Raw genomic sequence first — 25,792 nt, forward strand, 5'->3', positions numbered from 1 at the left:
CCTCGGGTTGCCAACATGGCGTGTGTCTGTTGTACACAGACAACTGTAGAAATTAATTCAGATAGAAAACGCTAACTTGTTTTTATTTTTATTAATAAAGTTTAGCTTTGGATCCTTTTTCCCCCCTGGTGTGTGGCAATGTTTGCCAATGTGATATTACATGCGACGAAATGAACGGGAAAGCAGTGAGTGTTTAACGTTTCGTTGGCTGGGTCACTGCCCGTTTTCTATCTAGCATTGCTGTCTGGGTTTAGTTTTGTTTTTGTCCCGGGTCTAATCCTGAACTGGGTCGAATGAAGACTGTGGGTGGTATTGGTAACCCCGTCGAGCCCGTCAGCTGTTTCCTAGAATGAAAGCTCTGAAGGACAACTTCTTCTACTCGTATCCTTGCACTACATTGGCATTGCTAATATAGCCTGGCTACTGTTGGCTCAGTGGGAAACATAACCTTAGGTAGTAGTGTGTCTATTACCTATAGAGAATTATCCAGCTATAGATGGCTAGTTTAGGTCCTAATGTTTATATTTATGGAACAGAGTGGCAGACAGACTGGCAGACAGGCAGGCAGACAGATAGACTGGCAGGCAGACAGATAGACTGGCAGGCAGACGGGCAGACAGATAGACTGGCAGGCAGGCAGGCAGGCAGTCAGACAGACAGACAGACAGACAGACAGACAGACAGACAGACAGACAGACAGACAGACAGACAGACAGACAGACAGACAGCATTCTGGCTGGCTGGCTGGCTGGCTGGCTGGCTGGCTGGCTGGCTGGCTGGCTGGCTGGCTGGCTGTTTATGTGTCAATTAATCCCATTAGGGATGGGTGTTTTGCCAACTAGCAGTTTGACATGAAAAATTAAATGGCATTCATTCTTTCATTCAGTAGATTGATACTGTGTTGCTGTTTTTATTTGTACTCTAAATAGGCCTAATTGGGTTGGAATTCATTCACATGGTTCTGACTATAAACATTGTACTTTGACATGTATATTCTGCAACTAGGCCAACATAAAACATTGAGTTTAGGCTGAAGCTACGCTTAATAACACAAGAGTTGCAGTAGGTGCTGCAGTTGTTGCCTGCCAAAAAGTAGGGTCGTTTATTTTTTACATATGAAAGTGAGCATGTATATCTTTGTTCTATTGTATGAAGTGTACCTACTAATGACACAATCGGCATAAACACCTTAACCAGGCCTGATGCCAAAACCAGCAGGATAGGAGCTGATGGGGTGTTTGAAGATGACCGGCATGTCCTGGTGGAGGAACAGAAGTCATGCAGGGCCCGAGCTCGCTGCTTCTCCCTGGAAACCAACCGACGAAGGAAGTAAGTTTCTTTACCTACGTTCTTCTGCTTAAAGCCTGGTCCCAGATCTGTTTCATTGTGATGTGGCAGGTTACTACCTAACAACCGTAGGCCGTGTCTGAAAGCACAGCCTGGTCCCAGATCAGATCATAGCCTAACTAAAAATGAGTTGTATGAACATGTTCTAAAGTGTCCTGTGGTCTGGACCACATCATCAGCACCCTGCTGCTACCTACCTCCTCTACACTCTAACCACTACCCTACCTCCTCTACACTCTAACCACTACCCTACCTCCTCTACACTCTAACCACTACCCTACCTCCTCTACACTCTAACCACTACCCTACCTCCTCTACACTCTAACCACTACCCTACCTCCTCTACACTCTAACCACTACCCTACCTCCTCTACACTCTAACCACTACCCTACCTCCTCTACACTCTAACCACTACCCTACCTCCTCTACACTCTAACCACTACCCTACCTCCTCTACACTCTAACCACTACCCTACCTCCTCTACACTAACCACTACCCTACCTCCTCTACACTAACCACTACCCTACCTCCTCTACACTAACCACTACCCTACCTCCTCTACACTAACCACTACCCTACCTCCTCTACACTAACCACTACCCTACCTCCTCTACACTAACCACTACCCTACCTCCTCTACACTCTAACCACTACCCTACCTCCTCTACACTCTAACCACTACCCTACCTCCTCTACACTCTAACCACTACCCTACCTCCTCTACACTCTAACCACTACCCTACCTCCTCTACACTAACCACTACCCTACCTCCTCTACACTCTAACCACTACCCTACCTCCTCTACACTAACCACTACCCTACCTCCTCTACACTAACCACTACCCTACCTCCTCTACACTCTAACCACTACCCTACCTCCTCTACACTAACCACTACCCTACCTCCTCTACACTCTAACCACTACCCTACCTCCTCTACACTAACCACTACCCTACCTCCTCTACACTAACCACTACCCTACCTCCTCTACACTCTAACCACTACCCTACCTCCTCTACACTCTAACCACTACCCTACCTCCTCTACACTCTAACCACTACCCTACCTCCTCTACACTAACCACTACCCTACCTCCTCTACACTAACCACTACCCTACCTCCTCTACACTAACCACTACCCTACCTCCTCTACACTCTAACCACTACCCTACCTCCTCTACACTCTAACCACTACCCTACCTCCTCTACACTAACCACTACCCTACCTCCTCTACACTCTAACCACTACCCTACCTCCTCTACACTAACCACTACCCTACCTCCTCTACACTCTAACCACTACCCTACCTCCTCTACACTAACCACTACCCTACCTCCTCTACACTAACCACTACCCTACCTCCTCTACACTCTAACCACTACCCTACCTCCTCTACACTAACCACTACCCTACCTCCTCTACACTAACCACTACCCTACCTCCTCTACACTCTAACCACTACCCTACCTCCTCTACACTCTAACCACTAGGCTACCAGCCTCCTCTACACTCTAACCACTAGGCTACCCTACCTCCTCTACACTCTAACCACTAGGCTACCCTGCCGCCTCTACACTCTAACCACTAGGCTACCCTGCCACCTCTACACTCTAACCACTAGGCTACCCTGCCACCTCTACACTCTAACCACTAGGCTACCCTACCACCTCTACACTCTAACCACTAGGCGACCCTGCCACCTCTACACTCTAACCACTAGGCTACCCTGCCACCTCTACACTCTAACCACTAGACTACCCTGCCTCCTCTACACTCTAACCACTAGGCTACCAGACCTGTAGTCTGGACCACGTCATTAGCACCCTGCTGCTACTAGCGAATCCCTCCGTCCAAGTACAACCCATATTTCTGCCCTGTTTAGTGCACTACTTTTGTATTATTTAACCTTTTATTTAGCTCGGTAAATTCTTATTTACAATGACGGCCTACCGGGGAACAGTGGGTTAACTGCCTTGTTCGGGGCAGAACGATATATATTGTAAAACTATCTAGAGGAGGACACATCCACTGTGACTGTAAAGCTATCTAGAGGAGGACACCTCCACTGTGACTGTAAAGCTATCTAGAGGAGGACACCTCCACTGTGACTGTAAAGCTATCTAGAGGAGGACACCTCCACTGTGACTGTAAAGCTATCTAGAGGAGGACACATCCACTGTGACTGTAAAGCTATCTAGAGGAGGACACCTCCACTGTGACTGTAAAGCTATCTAGAGGAGGACACATCCACTGTGACTATCTAGAGGAGGACACCTCCACTGTGACTGTAAAGCTATCTAGAGGAGGACACCTCCACTGTGACTGTAAAGCTATCTAGAGGAGGACACCTCCACTGTGACTGTAAAGCTATCTAGAGGAGGACACCTCCACTGTGACTGTAAAGCTATCTAGAGGAGGACACCTCCACTGTGACTGTAAAGCTATCTAGAGGAGGACATATCCACTGTGACTGTAAAGCTGTCAGTGTAACCGATGTGAAATGGCTAGCTAGTTAGCGGTGGTGCGTTTCAATCGGGTGACGTCCCTCGCTCTGAGACCTGAAGTAGTGGTTCCCCTTGCTCTGAGATCTGAAGTAGTGGTTCCCCTTGCTCTGAGACCTGAAGTAGTGGTTTCCCTCGCTCTGAGACCTGAAGTAGTGGTTGCCCTTGCTCTGAGACCTGAAGTAGTGGTTCCCCTTGCTCTGAGACCTGAAGTAGTGGTTCCCCTTGCTCTGAGACCTGAAGTAGTGGTTCCCCTTGCTCTGAGACCTGAAGTAGTGGTTCCCCTTGCTCCTGAGACCTGAAGTAGTGGTTCCCCTTGCTCTGCAAGGGCCGTGGCTTTGTGGAGCGTTGGGTAACGATGCTTCGAGGATGACTGTTGTTGATGTGTGTAGAGGGTCCCTGGTTGGAACCCGGGTCGGGCGAGGAGACGGATTAAAGTTCTATTGTTACATCAGCAGGATTTTATCCTGTTATCTTGAATTAGACCTCCGGGTAATGAGCCAACTGCAGGCCAGGGCTAGTCTGAATAGACTACTGGAGGGGTGACCCTGTCAGGCTTGAATAGACTACTGGAGGGGTGACCCTGTCAGGTCTGACTAGACTACTGGAGGGGTGACCCTGTCAGGCCAGGGCTAGACTACTGGAGGGGTGACCCTGTCAGGCCAGGGCTAGACTACTGGAGGGGTGACCCTGTCAGGCCTGACTAGACTACTGGAGGGGTGACCCTGTCAGGCCAGGGATAGACTACTGGAGGGTGACCCTGTCAGGTCTGACTAGACTACTGGAGGGTGACCCTGTCAGGTCTGACTAGACTACTGTAGGGATGACCCTGTCAGGCCAGGGCTAGACTACTGGAGGGGTGACCCTGTCAGGTCTGACTAGACTACTGGAGGGGTGACCCTGTCAGGCCAGGGCTAGACTACTGGAGGGGTGACCCTGTCAGGCCAGGGCTAGACTACTGGAGGGGTGACCCTGTCAGGCCAGGGCTAGACTACTGGAGGGGTGACCCTGTCAGGCCAGGGCTAGACTACTGGAGGGGTGACCCTGTCAGGCCAGGGCTAGACTACTGGAGGGTGACCCTGTCAGGTCTGACTAGACTACTGGAGGGGTGACCCTGTCAGGTCTGACTAGACTACTGGAGGGGTGACCCTGTCAGGCCAGGGCTAGACTACTGGAGGGGTGACCCTGTCAGGCCAGGGCTAGACTACTGGAGGGGTGACCCTGTCAGGTCTGACTAGACTACTGGAGGGGTGACCCTGTCAGGTCTGACTAGACTACTGGAGGGTGACCCTGTCAGGTCTGACTAGACTACTGGAGGGGTGACCCTGTCAGGCCAGGGCTAGACTACTGGAGGGGTGACCCTGTCAGGCCAGGGCTAGTCTGACTAGACTACTGGAGGGTGACCCTGTCAGGTCAGGGCTAGTTTGACTAGACTACTGGAGGGGTGACCCTGTCAGGTCAGGGCTAGTTTGACTAGACTACTGGAGGGGTGACCCTGTCAGGCCTGACTAGACTACTGGAGGGGTGATTTATTGTAGAATAAATGTGGAGAGCTCCAGAGACCCGCTGACAGGACAGAAGTATGATTAAGTCAGCGTTAGGGTTTCTAAGGACAACACTACCGAATGAGGTGTGTGTGTGTGTGTGTGTGTGTGTGTGTGTGTGTGTGTGTGTGTGTGTGTGTGTGTGTGTGTGTGTGTGTGTGTGTGTGTGTGTGTGTGTGTGTGTGTGTGGTTGTGTGGTTGTGTGGTTGTGTGTGTGTGTGTGTGTGTGTGTGTGTGTGTGTGTGTGTGTGTGTGTGTGTGTGTGTGTGTGTGTGTGTGTGTGTGTGTGTGTGTGTGTGTGAGAGAGAGATTAATGAACAGTAGCCAACCTCTTTAATTGTTTATTTCTATGGAAGGAGCATTTTCAGGCCAGCCAAGAGAAGTCTTCCTGGGAGAAATCATCATATTGTTTTTGAAGCCATTTACCAAGGTGTGCTGGTGTGGCTCAGTCGGTAGAGCAGGGCGCTTGCATCGCCCAAAGGTTATGGGTTAGATTCTCGCTCGGGCCACCCACACATGACTGTCAGTCGCTTTAGATAAAAGTGTCTGTTAAATGGCACATATTCTGTAATATTGTGAGTTTTTGTTCATAAAAGCCTGATAGGGCGGCAGAGTAGTCTAGTGGTTAGAGTGTAGAGGAGGTAGGGTAGCCTAGTGGTTAGAGTGTAGAGGCGGCAGGGTAGCCTAGTGGTTAGAGTGTAGAGGTGGTAGGGTAGCCTAGTGGTTAGAGTGTAGAGGCGGCAGGGTAGCCTAGTGGTTAGAGTGTAGAGGCGGCAGGGTAGCCTAGTGGTTAGAGTGTAGAGGCGGCAGGGTAGCCTAGTGGTTAGAGTGTAGAGGAGGCAGGGTAGCCTAGTGGTTAGAGTGTAGAGGTGGCAGGGTAGCCTAGTGGTTAGAGTGTAGAGGCAGCAGGGTAGCCTAGTGGTTAGAGTGTAGAGGCGGCAGGGTAGCCTAGTGGTTAGAGTGTAGAGGAGGCAGGGTAGCCTAGTGGTTAGAGTGTTGGACTAGTAACCGAAAGGTTGCTAGGTCCTAATCTGTCGTTCTGCCCCTGAACAGGCAGTTAACCCACTGTTCCTAGGCCGTCAGAATTTGTTCTTAACTGACTTGCCTAGTTAAATAAAGGTAAAATAAAAAATAAACATGTAATTTTCCCTCTCTAAACCAACCCGTTGTCACAGGAGTGTTTCCTTCAACTATTTAATGACTGCTGTGATGCACCTCAAGGAATGGACTCAGTTTCCTGTGGGCTTAAACAAAAGATCAATCAATCTTGATGGAACTGGGACCAGGTTAAAACCTATGTGAAAATGCTAGTCAGAGGAGTTGGCTAAGGTACAATCTGGGACCAGTCTATATATTCTCGTTGTGACTATGATAATAAGAGAAGAGTTTGTTAAAACAGGTCTGGGATCAGTCTGTAATGTGTTCTCTGTGTTCTCCATGCAGGGTTCTGGAGGAGAGGAGTTGGTTAAACAGGTCTGGGACCAGTCTGTAATGTGTTCTCTGTGTTCTCCTTGCAGGGTTCTGGAGGAGAGGAGTTGGTTAAACAGGTCTGGGACCAGTCTGTAATGTGTTCTCTGTGTTCTCCATGCAGGGTTCTGGAGGAGAGGAGTTGGTTAAACAAGTCTGGGACCAGTCTGTAATGTGTTCTCTGTGTTCTCCATGCAGGGTTCTGGAGGAGAGGAGTTGGTTAAACAGGTCTGGGATCAGTCTGTAATGTGTTCTCTGTGTTTTCCATGCAGGGTTCTGGAGGAGAGGAGTTGGTTAAACAGGTCTGGGACCAGTCTGTAATGTATTCTCTGTGTTCTCCTTGCAGGGTTCTGGAGGAGAGGAGTTGGTTAAACAGGTCTGGGATCAGTCTGTAATGTGTTCTCTGTGTTCTCCATGCAGGGTTCTGGAGGAGAGGAGTTGGTTAAACAGGTCTGGGACCAGTCTGTAATGTGTTCTCTGTGTTCTCCATGCAGGGTTCTGGAGGAGAGGAGTTGGTTAAACAGGTCTGGGATCAGTCTGTAATGTGTTCTCTGTGTTCTCCATGCAGGGTTCTGGAGGAGAGGAGTTGGTTAAACAGGTCTGGGATCAGTCTGTAATGTGTTCTCTGTGTTTTCCATGCAGGGTTCTGGAGGAGAGGAGTTGGTTAAACAGGTCTGGGACCAGTCTGTAATGTATTCTCTGTGTTCTCCTTGCAGGGTTCTGGAGGAGAGGAGTTGGTTAAACAGGTCTGGGATCAGTCTGTAATGTGTTCTCTGTGTTCTCCATGCAGGGTTCTGGAGGAGAGGAGTTGGTTAAACAGGTCTGGGACCAGTCTGTAATGTGTTCTCTGTGTTCTCCATGCAGGGTTCTGGAGGAGAGGAGTTGGTTAAACAGGTCTGGGATCAGTCTGTAATGTGTTCTCTGTGTTCTCCATGCAGGGTTCTGGAGGAGAGGAGTTGTTAAACAGGTCTGGGACCAGTCTGTAATGTATTCTCTGTGTTCTCCTTGCAGGGTTCTGGAGGAGAGGAGTTGGTTAAACAGGTCTGGGACCAGTCTGTAATGTATTCTCTGTGTTCTCCTTGCAGGGTTCTGGAGGAGAGGAGTTGGTTAAACAGGTCTGGGATCAGTCTGTAATGTGTTCTCTGTGTTCTCCATGCAGGGTTCTGGAGGAGAGGAGTTGGTTAAACAGGTCTGGGACCAGTCTGTAATGTGTTCTCTGTGTTCTCCATGCAGGGTTCTGGAGGAGAGGAGTTGGTTAAACAGGTCTGGGATCAGTCTGTAATGTGTTCTCTGTGTTCTCCATGCAGGGTTCTGGAGGAGAGGAGTTGTTAAACAGGTCTGGGACCAGTCTGTAATGTATTCTCTGTGTTCTCCTTGCAGGGTTCTGGAGGAGAGGAGTTGGTTAAACAGGTCTGGGACCAGTCTGTAATGTGTTCTCTGTGTTCTCCATGCAGGGTTCTGGAGGAGAGGAGGAAGCTGTGGGACGTCCAGGAACAGAGGCTGAGGAGAGCATCCTACAGCAACGTAAACAGAGAGTCCAGGATGCTACCGAACGCTACCAGAGGGCGCATCTGCCCCCCTCACAGAGACGCAGACAATGTCAGTCGCACAGCCCAAAGCTGTATTTCACACAGAAAAACACATTTACTAGCCTCTACTTTACTCTTTGTGGTTTGTAACTGAAATGCGTTCTTGAGAAAATACCTGAATGGAATGAGTCACACACTGCAAGGCGTTAGGGAAGTATTCAGACCCCTTGACTTTTTACACATTTCGTTAAGTTGCAGCCTTATTTAAAAAATGATATAAATATATTTTTTTACCTCATCAATACCACATAATGATGATGCGAAAACAGGTTTTTAGAAATGTTTGCTCATTTTTTAAAAATAATTTTAAAATAAGTACCTTAGTATTAGTATTCAGACCCTTTGCTATGAGACTCGAAATTGATCTCAGGCGCATCCTGTTTCCATTGATCATCATCCATGTTTCTACAACTTGATTGGAGTCCACCTGTGGTCAATTAAATTGATTGGAGTCCACCTGTGGTCAATTCAGTTGATTGGAGTCCACCTGTGGTCAATTCAGTTGATTGGAGTCCATCTGTGGTCAATTCAGTTGATTGGAGTCCACCTGTGGTCAATTCAGTTGATTGGAGTCCACCTGTGGTCAATTCAGTTGATTGGAGTCCACCTGTGGTCAATTCAGTTGATTGGAGTCCACCTGTGGTCAATTCAGTTGATTTGACATTTGGAAAGGCAAACACCTGTCTATAGAAAGTCCCACAGTTGGCAGTGCATGTCAGAGCAACAACCAAACCATGCGATCGAAGGAATAGTCCCCAGAGCTCAGAGACAGGATTGTGTCGGGGGACACAGATCTGGGGAAGGGTACCAAAATGCCTGCAGCATTGAAGGTCCCCAAGAACACAGTGGCCTCCATCATTCTGCAGCATTGAAGGTCCCCAAGAACACAGTGGCCTCCATCATTCTGCAGCATTGAAGGTCCCCAAGAACACAATGGCCTCCATCATTCTGCAGCATTGAAGGTCCCCAAGAACACAGTGGCCTCCATCATTCTGCAGCATTGAAGGTCCCCAAGAACACAGTGGCCTCCATCATTCTGCAGCATTGAAGGTCCCCAAGAACACAGTGGCCTCCATCATTCTGCAGCATTGAAGGTCCCCAAGAACCCAGTGGCCTCCATCATTCTGCAGCATTGAAGGTCCCCAAGAACACAGTGGCCTCCATCATTCTGCAGCATTGAAGGTCCCCAAGAACACAGTGGCCTCCATCATTCTTAATTGGAAGAAGATTGGAACCACCAAGAATCTTCCTAGAGCTGGTCACCGGGCCAAACTGAGCAATTGGGGGAAAAGAACCTTGGTCAGAGAGGTGACCAAGAACCTGATGGTCACTCTGACAGAGCTCCAGAGTTCCTCTGTGGAGAAGGGAGAACCTTCCAGAAGGTCAAATATCTCTGCAGCACTCCACCAATCAGGCCTTCATGGTAGTGTCCCACAGAAGCCACTCCTCAGTAAAAGGCACATGACAGCCCGCTTGGTTTGCCAAAAGGCACCTAAAGGACTCTCAGACCATGAGAAACAAGATTCTCTGGTTTGATGAAACCAAGATTGAAGTCTTTGGTCTGAATGGCAAACGTCACATCTGTAGGAAACCTGGCACCATCCCTACAGTGAAGCATGGTGGTGGCAGCATCATGCTGTGGGAGTGGTTTTCAGAGGCAGGGACTGGGAGACTAGTCAGGATCGAGGAAAGATGAACAGAGCAATGTACAGAGAGATCCTTCATGAAAACCTACTCCAGAGCACCCATGACCTCAAACTGGGGCAAAGGTTCACCTTACAACAGGACAACGACTCTAAGTACATAGACAAGACAATGCAGGAGTGGCTTCGGGACACGTTTCTTAATATCCTTGAGTGGCCCAGCAAGAGCCCGGACTTGAACCCGATCTAACATCTCTGGAGAGACCTGAAAACAACTTGAGAGGATCTGCAGAGAAGAATAGGAGAAACTCCCCAAATACAGGTGTGGCAAGCTTGTAGCATCATACCCAAGAAGACTCGAGTCTGTAATCTCTGCCAAAGGTGTTTCAACAAAGTACTGAGTAAATGGTGTGAATACTTATGTAAATGGTGTGAATACTTATGTAAATGGTGTGAATACTTATGTAAATGGTGTGAATACTTATGTAAATGGTGTGAATACTTATGTAAATGGTGTACTTATGAAATGGTGTGAATACTTATGTAAATGGTGTGAATACTTATGTAAAGGGTGTGAATACTTATGTAAAGGGTCTGAATACTTATGTAAATGTAATATTTACAAACATTTCTACAACCCTGTTTCTGCTTTGACATTGTGGAGTAGTGTGTGTAGATTGCTGAGGATTTATTTTTTTTATATTAAAAAAAATCCATTTTAGAATAAGTAACATACCAAAATGTGGAAAAAGTCAAGGTGTCTGAATACTTTTTGATGGCACTGTAATTATACCAACAAGTTACATTAACAGACTTTTCTCTCGGTTGTATTGCAGCTTTCAGGAAGACCACCCTTAATATCGAGGAGGCACTTAATCACATACAAGGCACCTTGACCTTGAGTTCCTATACCAGACAATCTCCCTCCCCCGACAGGTCAGAAGGTCTGCTATAATAGCTAAACTGTTTACAAGTACTATGTGTACTAGTAAGAAGTGAATATTCCAACACATATATATATATATATATATATATATATATATATATATATATATATATATATATATATATATATATATATATATATATATATATATATATATATATATATATATATATATATATATATACGTATAACCATTACCCTATGAACACGTAAACTATTATAATGACTTTATAAACATTTATAATTCATTAACGTTATTACACCAACTGAGTGTCGTCATCTGCGTATTTCTCCAGGGTTTTCATTCATGTAATTTTCTAGCCTGAGTCCCAGTCTGTTTGTGCTATCATACCACAGACTCTTTGTCACTCATTGTCATGTTTGGCTTGACATTGGCAGCAATGGATCTGGCAAGAGTACAAACTGATCTGGGATCAGGTTAGCAACCCTATAGTTTCCTGGTATTTATAATGAACATTATTATACCGACCACATATCACCATCAGCATGTTTCTCTGGTTTAAACACAGGAGCTGCACTTCATCCCCTAAGCCTCCCCCGACACACAGCCCGTCTCTCCACCAGGGGACCCTGTCTGCCCTGGAGGCCTACAGCAAACTGATGCAGGACAGAACCTTCAGCAGCTTCAAGAACAGAATACTGTTCCTCAGCCAGCTCCAGGAGACACAGCTGAGGGACAGGGACGATCTGCAGGACACACAGCCGAGGGAGAGGGACAAGGAGAGGGACGAGCTGCAGGACACACAGCTGAGGGACAGGGACGAACTGCAGGAGACACAGCCGAGGGACAGGGATGAACTCCAAGGGACACAGCCGAGGGACAGGGACGAACTGCAGGGGACACAGCTGAGGGACAGGGACGAACTGCAGGGGACACAGCTGAGGGACAGGGACGAACTGCAGGGGACACAGCTGAGGGACAGGGACGAACTGCAGGGGACACAGCTGAGGGACAGGGACGAACTGCAGGAGACACAGCCGAGGGACAGGGACGAACTGCAGGGGACACAGCTGAGGGACAGGGACGAACTGCAGGGGACACAGCTGAGGGACAGGGACGAACTGCAAGGGACACAGCCGAGGGACAGGGACGAACTGCAGGGGACACAGCTGAGGGACAGGGAGCGGGACATGGTGTTCCTCAATGAGCTGCAGGACACACAGCTGTGGGACAAGGAGACCTGTAGCAGTCCACAGGTAGGCATTGTGAGTCAACTATCTCTATTAAATCATGCAAACTACCCATATGTCTTCTGAAGCTTTACAGTTCATATCGCTATTACATTTATATCCTATATCGGTGAGTTGTTTCAATTAGAAAATCCTTGTTGAATTAAACTCTGGAAAAGCTAACCGTTACGTCTCTTCTCTGTGGATGTGTTGCTGTGGAGGTGAAAGTTAAAAGGTCCCTGTAGTGTAATGTTAGCCTGTAGCTACTACTGCCTGGACCTGCATCAACAGACAGAGGCCCCTCTGCGCACACACAGGAATGTTGCCTATGTCTGTGCATGGGCCCAGGGGCACTAGATACTTGACATACACTAAATGACCAAAAGTATGTGGACACCTGGTCATCGAACATCTCCTTCCAAATATCCACTCTTCTGGGAAGGCTTTCCACTAGATGTTGGAACATTGCTGCTATAACAGCCTCCACTCTTCTGGGAAGGCTTTCCACTAGATGTTGGAACTTTGCTGCTATAACAGCCTCCACTCTTCTGGGAAGGCTTTCCACTAGATGTTGGAACATTGCTGCTATAACAGCCTCCACTCTTCTGGGAAGGCTCTCCACTAGATGTTGGAACATTGCTGCTATAACAGCCTCCACTCTTCTGGGAAGGCTTTCCACTAGATGTTGGAACATTGCTGCTATAACAGCCTCCACTCTTCTGGGAAGGCTCTCCACTAGATGTTGGAACATTGCTGCTATAACAGCCTCCACTCTTCTGGGAAGGCTTTCCACTAGATGGTGGAACATTGCTGCTATAACAGCCTCCACTCTTCTGGGAAGGCTTTCCACTAGATGTTGGAACATTGCTGCTATAACAGCCTCCACTCTTCTGGGAAGGCTTTCCACTAGATGTTGGAACATTGCTGCTATAACAGCCTCCACTCTTCTGGGAAGGCTTTCCACTAGATGTTGGAACATTGCTGCGGAGACTTGTTTCCATTCAACCACAAGAGCATTAGTGAGGTCGGGCAGTGATGTTGGGCGATTAGGCCTGGCTCGCAGTCGGCATTCCAATTCATCAATGTTCAAAGGTCTTCGATGGGGTTGAGGTCAGGGCTCTGTGCAGGCCAGTCCAGTTCTTCCACACCAATCTCTGCAAACCATTTCTGTATGGACCTCGCTTTGTGCCCGGGGGCATTGTCATGCTGAAACAGGAAAGGGCCTTCTCCAAACTGTCTCCAAACTGTTGCCACAAAGTTGGAAGCTGTAGCTTTACGATGTCCCTTCACTGGAACTAAGGGGCCTAGCCCCAACCATAAAAAACAGCCCCAGACGATTATTCCTCCTCCACCAAACTTTACAGTTGGCACTATGCATTCGGACAGGTAACGTTCTCCTGGCTTCCGCCAAATCCAGATTCGTCCGTCGGACTGCCGGATGGTGAAGTGTGATTCATCACTCCAGAGAACGAGTTTCTACTGCTCCAGAGTCCAATGGCGGCGAGCTTTACTCCAGCCGACACTTTGGCATTGCGCATGGTGATCTTAGGCTTGTGTGCGGCTGTTCGGCCATGAAAACCCATTTCATGAAGCTCCCGACGAACAGTTGTTGTGCTGACGTTTCTTCCAGAGTCAGTTAGGAACTCGGGGACAGACGATTTTCACGCGCTTCAGCACTCAGCGGTCCCACACTTTGAGCTTGTGTGGTCTACCACTTTCCGGCTGAGCCGTTGTTGCTCCTAGACATTTCCACTTCACAATAGCAGCACTTACAGTTGACCGGGGCAGCTCTAGCAGGGCAGACATTAGACGAACTGACTTGTTGGAAAGGTAGCATCCTAGATTGCATGGCTGTGTGCTCGATTTTATTACACCTGTCAGCTGAAATAGCCACTGGTTTGAAGGGGCGTCCACATACTTTTGTGTATATATAGTGTAGCTATGCACATTATTAAGGATATCTATCATACCGTCATGACATTCATCACTTGTTGAATAATACATCTCTTCTGTTGTTGATTTAATACATCTCAGAGGAACTCATTGAAAATAAGTGTGTTTATGCTTTCATGGGTAATCCTCTGGGGTTCTTGGTACTTAAAAAAAATGTTTTTTTATCTGTATGAATTGTTTTATCCAAATATCAATGAATCAACCAACAAAACTATCTATTCTGTATTCCAGCATCATAATGTGACTCAGTCAGAGAGCCTGTCCAGTCTGGATAGCTTGGAAATGGAGGACGGCTTAAACCACAACAACACAGTAGAGAGAGTCCACAGCTCTTGGTTAGATCACCAGAGACACCCCAATGGTCCATCCTCTGACTTGTCCTTTTGTCCACCAACAAAGAGTTTCCTAAGTGGTAACCTCCTAATCCAACAGGGCAAAGTTGATGCTAGCCCTCAGCCACCCAGACCAAGGCAGACAGAGGAGTCTGTCGAAGATTGTAACAGCAGACTGCACCAGCTCTCTCAGGCCACTGGGTGGCAGAGTTGTACAGACCAATTATCATCACAGAGTAACACTATAACCCAGCCCCCACTCCTCAGTGTCAGTCACCACAGCCTGCTAACTCTGAGTGGGATTATAGATACATCCTCAATACGTTCAGATAACGGTGACCAACACTCTCAGGAGAGGGAAAGTCATCTGAGGGGGGACCACAGAGTCTCGGGGGTCGTAGCGTTCTCCAAGGCTTCTACCCCAGACAGAACGCTGCTAGAGTTCACCTCTTGTCTGATCCCAGAGGGAAAGTTAGAATTTAGGCAGCAGGTGAGAGACCCGGAGGACAAGTATTCCAAACAACCGTCGGCGACACAGGTCCTTCTGCCTGGGAAAACTTGCAGCCACAAAGACCTTCTGTGTGAAGCCCCCTCCTCAAACCCTGATCATATCCTCAGTTATAACACTAAAAGTAGCTCAGGGGTCAGAGAGGACACGGCCAACATTCAGCCAACAAAAAGCACACAACACCAGTCACACGGGAGCAAACCCAGTGTAGAAAATGCCATGAACAACCTCAACAAAGGGACCAACTCTGAGCCCAAAGCAGGGGCCAACTCTGAGCCCAAAGCAAGGACCGACTCTGAGCCCAAAGCAAGGCCCAACTCTGAGCCCAAAGCAAGGCCCAACTCTGAGCCCAAAGCAAGGCCCAACTCTGAGCCCAAAGCAAGGACCAACTCTGAGCCCAAAGCAAGGCCCAACTCTGAGCCCAAAGCAAGGCTCAACTCTGAGCCCAAAGCAAGGCCCAACTCTGAGCCCAAAGCCGAGAGGTCTAAGAACACAGACCCTCTCAGTCAGACATTGGGTCATTGTAATATCAGGTCTGACTTCCCTAAAGGCCAAAAGAGCCTGCAGGTGGAAATAACACCAACACACCTCCCAGATACACCTCCATCTCCTCCACCTGTAGCTGTTGTCAGCACAGCCACAGATCATAAAGGCACTGAAGTCCGATGCATAAAGGGAATTCTTAAAAAACAATCAAAATACGGCGTGTCGGGAGGAAACGCTTGTTCTGGTATGTATAACGCCAGGCATTTAATATTCACCAAACAATTCACCATGTCCATCAGAGATAGTGTGGAACTGACCCGAAGGAAAGGCAAGGATGCAGACAAGATGATCAAAAAGAAGATACGCTGGTTTGACGAGGTAAATCTGGAGGAAGAGGAGGAGATGGAACGGAGTCCTATAACAAACAACAAGTGTGTTTCTGAGTATCCACTACCTCCACATAAACACTCAGCATCATCAGACCACCAACAGGGTCAGGGCCAGACGGTGGCCACCAACACCCCTCTGGCCTCCACCGGCTATCACTTTACCAAGCAGGCCTGGGCAGATGTCAGGGTCCAGGAGAACAGGCTGCAGGGGCACCAGGGGATCCAGGAGAGAGGCCAGGAGGCCAGGGAGACAAGAGTAGAAGCCAGGGAGGTCAAGGTCCAGCGGGGGAGCTGGGGGAGAACCGTGTGCCCCAGAGTCCCCAGGAGAGTGAGATCTGCCAGGGCAGGGATGGATCCTGTTTCGTCCCGCTCCAGAAAAGGCACGGTCATCAGACCCCAATCTGCTACGGAGGCCAGCAGCCACGTGGCCTGGGTGACCCACGGCAAGGTCATGGTGCCTCGTCCCCCGCCCCGCACTGAAACCATGGAACCAAAAACACACACAAGAGAGACGGATGCTGTAGTATCCTACACCAGCAAGACTCCTTACAACATGGATCACTCTAATGACACCACCAAGACTCCTTACAACATGGATCAGTCTAACTCTGCTGCTACTAAAGCAGGGATTCCTGTAGATGAGGCTTTGTGTAATAATAACACCCTGGACAGCCTCGCCCCGTCCCAGACCCGTACACATGTCATTAGGGCAGATAGCAGCGTTATTTCCAACCCATCCAAGGCCACCCCCATGTCAGGCCAGCAGGACGCCCAGGGAGAGGCTGCCAGATGGGGGCTTCTGTACCATGAGAATGGCCTCTGTCTGGACCGTACTCCCACAGACGAGGAGATCTCCCAGCTCTGGCATGGAGTCCGTAGTGCCTTAGCCACCAAGGAGGGTAATGTACTGTACTGTAGATTGATCAGACTGTCCGGTCCTCACGTCTCTAATACATGTGTTGTTGTCACCAGTTGAGAAGGACGTGTGTTGGAAATGACCACCAGGGACACCTGAAGTCAATATTAAATGAATCATTCTTTATTATCAGCAAGCTGGAGAGGTTCAAAAAAACGTAACGCTCCGGGGCGGCAGGGTAGCCTAGTGGTTAGAGCGTTGGACTAGTAACCGGAAGTAACCGGAAGGTAGCCTAGTGGTTAGAGCGTTGGACTAGTAACCGGAAGGTAGCCTAGTGGTTAGAGCGTTGGACTAGTAACCGGAAGGTAGCCTAGTGGTTAGAGCGTTGGACTAGTAACCGGAAGGTAGCCTAGTGGTTAGAGCGTTGGACTAGCAACCGGAAGTAACCGGAAGGTAGCCTAGTGGTTAGAGCGTTAGACTAGTAACCGGAAGTAACCGGAAGGTAGTCTAGTGGTTAGAGCGTTGGACTAGTAACCGGAAGGTAGCCTAGTGGTTAGAGCGTTGGACTAGTAACCGGAAGGTAGCCTAGTGGTTAGAGCGTTGGACTAGTAACCGGAAGTAACCGGAAGGTAGCCTAGTGGTTAGCGTTGGACTAGTAACCGGAAGGTAGCCTAGTGGTTAGAGTGTTGGACTAGTAACCGGAAGGTAGCCTAGTGGTTAGAGCGTTGGACTAGTAACCGGAAGGTAGCCTAGTGGTTAGAGCGTTGGACTAGTAACCGGAAGGTAGCCTAGTAGTTTGAGCGTTGGACTAGTAACCGGAAGTAACCGGAAGGTAGCCTAGTGGTTAGAGCGTTGGACTAGTAACCGGAAGGTAGCCTAGTGGTTAGAGCGTTGGACTAGTAACCGGAAGGTAGCCTAGTGGTTAGAGCGTTGGACTAGTAACTGGAAGTAACCGGAAGGTAGCCTAGTGGTTAGAGCGTTGGACTAGTAACCGGCAGGTAGCCTAGTGGTTAGAGCGTTGGACTAGTAACCGGAAGGTAGCCTAGTGGTTAGAGCGGTGGACTAGTAACCGGAAGTAACCGGAAGGTAGCCTAGTGGTTAGAGCGTTGGACTAGTAACCGGAAGTAACCAGAAGGTTGCAAGTGGTTAGAGCGTTGGACTAGTAACCGGAAGATAGCCTAGTGGTTAGAGCATTGGACTAGTAACCGGAAGGTAGCCTAGTGGTTAGAGCGTTGGACTAGTAACCAGAAGTAACCGGAAGGTAGCCTAGTGGTTAGAGTGTTGGACTAGTAACCGGAAGGTAGCCTAGTGGTTAGAGCGTTGGACTAGTAACCAGAAGTAACCGGAAGGTAACCTAGTGGTTAGAGCGTTGGACTAGTAACCGGAAGGTAGCCTAGTGGTTAGAGCGTTGGACTAGTAACCGGAAGGTAGCCTAGTGGTTAGAACATTGGACTAGTAACCGGAAGGTAGCCTAGTGGTTAGAGCATTGGACTAGTAACCGGAAGGTAGCCTAGTGGTTAGAGTGTTGGACTAGTAACCGGAAGTAACCGGAAGGTAACCTAGTGGTTAGAGCGTTGGACTAGTAACCGGAAGGTAGCCTAGTGGTTAGAGCGTTGGACTAGTAACCAGAAGGTAGCCTAGTGGTTAGAGCATTGGACTAGTAACCGGAAGGTAGCCTAGTGGTTAGAGTGTTGGACTAATAACCGGAAGGTAGCCTAGTGGTTAGAGCGTTGGACTAGTAACCGGAAGTAGCCGGAAGGTAGCCTAGTGGTTAGAGCGTTGGACTAGTAACCGGAAGTAACCGGAAGGTTGCAAGTGGTTAGAGCGTTGGACTAGTAAACGGAAGGTAGCCTAGTGGTTAGAGCGTTGGACTAGTAACCGGAAGGTAGCCTAGTGGTTAGAGCGTTGGACTAGTAACTGGAAGGTAACCTAGTGGTTAGAGCGTTGGACTAGTAACCGGAATGTAGCCTAGTGGTTAGAGCGTTGGACTAGTAACCGGAAGATAGCCTAGTGGTTAGAGCGTTGGACTAGTAACCGGAAGTAACCGGAAGGTAGCCTAGTGGTTAGAGCGTTGGACTAGTAACCGGAAGGTAGCCTAGTGGTTAGAGCATTGGACTAGTAACCGGAAGGTAGCCTAGTGGTTAGAGCGTTGGACTAGTAACCGGAAGGTAGCCTAGTGGTTAGAGCGTTGGACTAGTAACCGGAAGGTAGCCTAGTGGTTAGAGCGTTGGACTAGTAACCGGAAGGTAGCCTAGTGGTTAGAGCGTTGGACTAGTAACCGGAAGGTAGCCTAGTGGTTAGAGCGTTGGACTAGTAACCGGAAGGTAGCCTAGTGGTTAGAGCATTGGACTAGTAACCGGAAGGTAGCCTAGTGGTTAGAGCGTTGGACTAGTAACCGGAAGTAACCAGAAGGTAGCCTAGTGGTTAGAGCGTTGGACTAGTAACCGGAAGGTAACCTAGTGGTTAGAGCGTTGGACTAGTAACCGGAAGATAGCCTAGTGGTTAGAGCGTTGGACTAGTAACCGGAAGTAACCGGAAGGTAGCCTAGTGGTTAGAGCTTTGGACTAGTAACCGGAAGGTAGCCTAGTGCTTAGAGCGTTGGACTAGTAACCGGAAGGTAGCCTAGTGGTTAGAGCGTTGGACTAGTAACCGGAAGGTAGCCTAGTGGTTAGAGTGTTGGACTAGCAACCGGAAGGTAGCCTAGTGGTTAGAGCATTGGACTAGTAACCGGAAGGTAGCCTAGTGGTTAGAGCGTTGGACTAGTAACCGGAAGTAACCGGAAGGTAGCCTAGTGGTTAGAGCGTTGGACTAGTAACCGGAAGTAACCGGAAGGTTGCAAGTGGTTAGAGCGTTGGACTAGTAACCGGAAGGTAACCTAGTGGTTAGAGCGGTGGACTTGTAACCGGAAGGTAGCCTAGTGGTTAGAGCGTTGGACTAGTAACCTGAAGTAACCGGAAGGTAGCCTAGTGGTTAGAGCGTTGGACTAGTAACCGGAAGGTAGCCTAGTGGTTAGAGCGTTGGACTAGTAACCGGAAGTAACCGGAAGGTAGCCTAGTGGTTAGAGCGTTGGACTAGTAACCGGAAGTAACCGGAAGGTTGCCTAGTGGTTAGAGCATTGGACTAGTAACCGGAAGGTAGCCTAGTGGTTAGAGCGTTGGACTAGTAACCGGAAGGTAGCCTAGTGGTTAGAGCGTTGGACTAGTAACCGGAAGGTAGCCTAGTGGTTAGAGCGTTGAACTAGTAACCGGAAGTAACCGGAAGGTAGCCTAGTGGTTAGAGCGTTGGACTAGTAACCGGAAGGTAACCTAGTGGTTAGAGCGTTGGACTAGTAACCGGAATGTAGCCTAGTGGTTAGAGCGTTGGACTAGTAACCGGAAGTAACCGGAAGGTAGCCTAGTGGTTAGAGCGTTGGACTAGTAACCGGAAGATAGCCTAGTGGTTAGAGCGTTGGACTAGTAACCGGAAGTAACCGGAAGGTAGCCTAGTGGTTAGAGCGTTGGACTAGTAACCGGAAGGTAGCCTAGTGGTTAGAGCGTTGGACTAGTAACCGGAAGGTAGCCTAGTGGTTAGAGCGTTGGACTAGTAACCGGAAGGTAGCCTAGTGGTTAGAGCGTTGGACTAGTAACCGGAAGGTAGCCTAGTGGTTAGAGCATTGGACTAGTAACCGGAAGGTAGCCTAGTGGTTAGAGCGTTGGACTAGTAACCGGAAGATAGCCTAGTGGTTAGAGCGTTGGACTAGTAACCGGAAGTAACCGGAAGGTAGTCTAGTGGTTAGAGCGTTGGACTAGTAACTGGAAGTAACCGGAAGGTAGCCTAGTGGTTAGAGCGTTGGACTAGTAACCGGAAGGTAGCCTAGTGGTTAGAGCGTTGGACTAGTAACCGGAAGGTAGCCTAGTGGTTAGAGCGTTGGACTAGTAACCGGAAGTAACCGGAAGGTAGTCTAGTGGTTAGAACGTTGGACTAGTAACCGGAAGGTAGCCTAGTGGTTAGAGCGTTGGACTAGTAACCGGAAGGTAACCTAGTGGTTCGAGTGTTGGACTAGTAACCGGAAGGTAGCCTAGTGGTTAGAGCATTGGACTAGTAACCGGAAGGAACCGGAAGGTAGCCTAGTGGTTAGAGCGTTGGACTAGTAACCGGAAGTACCCGGAAGGTAGCCTTGTGGTTAGAGCGTTGGACTAGTTACCGGAAGGTAGCCTAGTGGTTAGAGCGTTGGACTAGTAACCGGAAGGTAGCCTAGTGGTTAGAGCGTTGGACTAGTAACCGGAAGGTAGCCTAGTGATTAGAGCGTTGGACTAGTAACCGGAAGGTAGCCTAGTGGTTAGAGCGTTGGACTAGTAACCGGAAGGTAGCCTAGTGGTTAGAGTGTTGGACTAGCAACCGGAAGGTAGCCTAGTGGTTAGAGCATTGGACTAGTAACCGGAAGGTAGCCTAGTGGTTAGAGCGTTGGACTAGTAACCGGAAGGTAGCCTAGTGGTTAGAGCGTTGGACTAGTAACCTGAAGTAACCGGAAGGTAGCCTAGTGGTTAGAGCGTTGGACTAGTAACCGGAAGGTAGCCTAGTGGTTAGAGCGTTGGACTAGTAACAGGAAGTAACCGGAAGGTAGCCTAGTGGTTAGAGCGTTGGACTAGTAACCGGAAGGTAGCCTAGTGGTTAGAGCATTGGACTAGTAACCGGAAGTAACCGGAAGGTAGCCTAGTGGTTAGAGCGTTGGACTAGTAACCGGAAGTAACCGGAAGGTAGCCTAGTGGTTAGAGCGTTGGACTAGTAACCGGAAGGTAGCCTAGTGGTTAGAGCGTTGGACTAGTAACTGGAAGTAACCGGAAGGTAGCCTAGTGGTTAGAGCGTTGGACTAGTAACCGGAAGGTAACCTAGTGATTAGAGCGTTGGACTAGTAACCGGAAGTAACCGGAAGGTAGCCTAGTGGTTAGAGCGTTGGACTAGTAACCGGAAGGTAGCCTAGTGGTTAGAGCGTTGGACTAGTAACCGGAAGGTAGCCTAGTGGTTAGAGCGTTGGACTAGTAACCGGAAGGTAGCCTAGTGGTTAGAGCGTTGGACTAGTAACCGGAAGGTAGCCTAGTGGTTAGAGCGTTGGACTAGTAACCGGAAGGTAGCCTAGTGGTTAGAGCGTTGGACTAGTAACCGGAAGTAACCGGAAGGTAGCCTAGTGGTTAGAGCGTTGGACTAGTAACCGGAAGTAACCGGAAGGTAGTCTAGTGGTTAGAGCGTTGGACTAGTAACCGGAAGGTAGCCTAGTGGTTAGAGCGTTGGACTAGTAACCGGAAGGTAGCCTAGTGGTTAGAGTGTTGGACTAGCAACCGGAAGGTAGCCTAGTGGTTAGAGCATTGGACAAGTAACCGGAAGGTAGCCTAGTGGTTAGAGCGTTGGACTAGTAACCGGAAGTAACCGGAAGGTAGCCTAGTGGTTAGAGCGTTGGACTAGTAACCGGAAGTAACCGGAAGGTTGCAAGTGGTTAGAGCGTTGGACTAGTAACCGGAAGGTAACCTAGTGGTTAGAGCGTTGGACTAGTAACCGGAAGGTAGCCTAGTGGTTAGAGCGTTGGACTAGTAACCTGAAGTAACCGGAAGGTAGCCTAGTGGTTAGAGCGTTGGACTAGTAACCGGAAGGTAGTCTAGTGGTTAGGAAGTTGGACTAGTAACCGGAAGTAACCGGAAGGTAGCCTAGTGGTTAGAGCGTTGGACTAGTAACCGGAAGGTAGCCTAGTGGTTAGAGCGTTGGACTAGTAACCGGAAGTAACCGGAAGGTAGCCTAGTGGTTAGAGCGTTGGACTAGAAACCGGAAGTAACCGGAAGGTAGCCTAGTGGTTAGAGCGTTGGACTAGTAACCGGAAGGTAGCCTAGTGGTTAGAGCGTTGGACTAGTAACCCGAAGTAACCGGAAGGTAGCCTAGTGGTTAGAGCGTTGGACTAGTAACCGGAAGTAACCGGAAGGTAGCCTAGTGGTTAGAGCGTTGGACTAGTAACCGGAAGTAACCGGAAGGTAGCCTAGTGGTTAGAGCGTTGGACTAGTAACCGGAAGGTAGCCTAGTGGTTAGAGCGTTGGACTAGTAACTGGAAGTAACCGGAAGGTAGCCTAGTGGTTAGAGCGTTGGACTAGTAACCGGAAGGTAACCTAGTGATTAGAGCGTTGGACTAGTAACCGGAAGTAACCGGAAGGTAGCCTAGTGGTTAGAGCGTTGGACTAGTAACCGGAAGGTAGCCTAGTGGTTAGAGCGTTGGACTAGTAACCGGAAGGTAGCCTAGTGGTTAGAGCGTTGGACTAGTAACCGGAAGGTAGCCTAGTGGTTAGAGCATTGGACTAGTAACCGGAAGGTAGCCTAGTGGTTAGAGCGTTGGACTAGTAACCGGAAGGTAACCTAGTGATTAGAGCGTTGGACTAGTAACCGGAAGTAACCGGAAGGTAGCCTAGTGGTTAGAGCGTTGGACTAGTAACCGGAAGGTAGCCTAGTGGTTAGAGCGTTGGACTAGTAACCGGAAGTAACCGGAAGGTAGTCTAGTGGTTAGAACGTTGGACTAGTAACCGGAAGGTAGCCTAGTGGTTAGAGCGTTGGACTAGTAACCGGAAGGTAACCTAGTGGTTAGAGCGTTGGACTAGTAACCGGAAGGTAGCCTAGTGGTTAGAGCATTGGACTAGTAACCGGAAGGTAGCCTAGTGGTTAGAGCGTTGGACTAGTAACCGGAAGATAGCCTAGTGGTTAGAGCGTTGGACTAGTAACCGGAAGTAACCGGAAGGTAGTCTAGTGGTTAGAACGTTGGACTAGTAACCGGAAGGTAGCCTAGTGGTTAGAGCGTTGGACTAGTAACCGGAAGTAACCGGAAGGTAGCCTAGTGGTTAGAGCGTTGGACTAGTAACCGGAAGGTAGCCTAGTGGTTAGAGCGTTGGACTAGTAACCGGAAGGTAGCCTAGTGGTTAGAGCGTTGGACTAGTAACCGGAAGGTAGCCTAGTGGTTAGAGCATTGGACTAGTAACCGGAAGGTAGCCTAGTGGTTAGAGCGTTGGACTAGTAACCGGAAGATAGCCTAGTGGTTAGAGCGTTGGACTAGTAACCGGAAGTAACCGGAAGGTAGTCTAGTGGTTAGAACGTTGGACTAGTAACCGGAAGGTAGCCTAGTGGTTAGAGCGTTGGACTAGTAACCGGAAGTAACCGGAAGGTAGCCTAGTGGTTAGAGCGTTGGACTAGTAACCGGAAGGTAGCCTAGTGGTTAGAGCGTTGGACTAGTAACCGGAAGGTAGCCTAGTGGTTAGAGCGTTGGACTAGTAACCTGAAGTAACCGGAAGGTAGTCTAGTGGTTAGAACGTTGGACTAGTAACCGGAAGGTAGCCTAGTGGTTAGAGCGTTGGACTAGTAACCGGAAGGTAACCTAGTGGTTAGAGCGTTGGACTAGTAACCGGAAGGTAGCCTAGTGGTTAGAGCATTGGACTAGTAACCGGAAGGAACCGGAAGGTAGCCTAGTGGTTAGAGCGTTGGACTAGTAACCGGAAGTACCCGGAAGGTAGCCTTGTGGTTAGAGCGTTGGACTAGTTACCGGAAGGTAGCCTAGTGGTTAGAGCGTTGGACTAGTAACCGGAAGGTAGCCTAGTGGTTAGAGCGTTGGACTAGTAACCGGAAGGTAGCCTAGTGATTAGAGCGTTGGACTAGTAACCGGAAGGTAGCCTAGTGGTTAGAGCGTTGGACTAGTAACCGGAAGGTAGCCTAGTGGTTAGAGTGTTGGACTAGCAACCGGAAGGTAGCCTAGTGGTTAGAGCATTGGACTAGTAACCGGAAGGTAGCCTAGTGGTTAGAGCGTTGGACTAGTAACCGGAAGTAACCGGAAGGTAGCCTAGTGGTTAGAGCGTTGGACTAGTAACCGGAAGTAACCGGAAGGTTGCAAGTGGTTAGAGCGTTGGACTAGTAACCGGAAGGTAACCTAGTGGTTAGAGCGTTGGACTAGTAACCGGAAGGTAGCCTAGTGGTTAGAGCGTTGGACTAGTAACCTGAAGTAACCGGAAGGTAGCCTAGTGGTTAGAGCGTTGGACTAGTAACCGGAAGGTAGCCTAGTGGTTAGAGCGTTGGACTAGTAACTGGAAGGTAGCCTAAATTAGAGCATTGGACTAGTAACCGGATAGTAACCGGAAGGTAGCCTAGTGGTTAAAGCTGTACAGACTAGTAAAAACCCCAAACAGCAAACAATGAAGGTAGCCTAGTGGTTCCCTAGAAAGGCCAAAACCTAGGAAGTAACCTAGAAGGTAGCCTAGTGGTTAGGCCAGTCCTCTGGCTGTAACTGGTAAGTAAACAGAACATGACCAAGTGGTTAGAGCATAAATGACCAGCATGGTCAAATAATAATAAGGCAGAAGGTAAACTGGAGTGATTAGATGGACTGGGGACTAGTAACCATGTCAGGTAGTCCGGGGCAGGTAGCCTAGTGGTTAGAGCGTTGGACTAGTAACCGGAAGGTAGCCTAGTGGTTAGAGCGTTGGACTAGTAACCGGAAGGTAGCCTAGTGGTTAGAGCGTTGGACTAGTAACCGGAAGGTAGCCTAGTGGTTAGAGCGTTGGACTAGTAACCGGAAGGTAGCCTAGTGGTTAGAGCATTGGACTAGTAACCGGAAGGTAGCCTAGTGGTTAGAGCGTTGGACTAGTAACCGGAAGGTAGCCTAGTGGTTAGAGCGTTGGACTAGTAACCGGAAGGTAGCCTAGTGGTTAGAGCGTTGGACTAGTAACCGGAAGTAACCGGAAGGTAGTCTAGTGGTTAGAACGTTGGACTAGTAACCGGCAAGGTAGCCTAGTGGTTAGAGCGTTAGACTAGTAACCGGAAGGTAACCTAGTGGTTAGAGCGTTGGACTAGTAACCGGAAGGTAGCCTAGTGGTTAGAGCATTGGACTAGTAACCGGAAGGTAGCCTAGTGGTTAGAGCGTTGGACTAGTAACCGGAAGATAGCCTAGTGGTTAGAGCGTTGGACAAGTAACCGGAAGGTAGTCTAGTGGTTAGAACGTTGGACTAGTAACCGGAAGGTAGCCTAGTGGTTAGAGCGTTGGAC

General features: G+C 49.0%; 1 protein-coding gene across 2 annotated transcripts in view; it reads left to right on the forward strand.

Annotated features, from left to right (window-relative positions):
* LOC123993882 (centrosomal protein of 126 kDa-like) overlaps window positions 1-25,792 on the forward strand; it is a 63,275-nt gene continuing 37,483 nt past the window's right edge. Inside the window, exons 1-6 of one of the 2 annotated variants that reach the window (XM_046296346.1) lie at window positions 1-381; window positions 1,216-1,329; window positions 8,318-8,462; window positions 10,932-11,031; window positions 11,572-12,268; window positions 14,417-16,799. In XM_046296346.1, the coding sequence (XP_046152302.1) occupies window positions 1,279-1,329; window positions 8,318-8,462; window positions 10,932-11,031; window positions 11,572-12,268; window positions 14,417-16,799 (3,376 nt within the window). In that variant the 5' untranslated portion in view covers window positions 1-381; window positions 1,216-1,278. The remainder of the gene's footprint in view (window positions 382-1,215; window positions 1,330-8,317; window positions 8,463-10,931; window positions 11,032-11,571; window positions 12,269-14,416; window positions 16,800-25,792) is intronic. The other variant, XM_046296347.1, reaches the window with a different exon arrangement.

This window comes from Oncorhynchus gorbuscha, linkage group LG13, assembly GCF_021184085.1.
Source record: "Oncorhynchus gorbuscha isolate QuinsamMale2020 ecotype Even-year linkage group LG13, OgorEven_v1.0, whole genome shotgun sequence".
NCBI classification, from domain to species: Eukaryota; Metazoa; Chordata; class Actinopteri; order Salmoniformes; family Salmonidae; genus Oncorhynchus; species Oncorhynchus gorbuscha.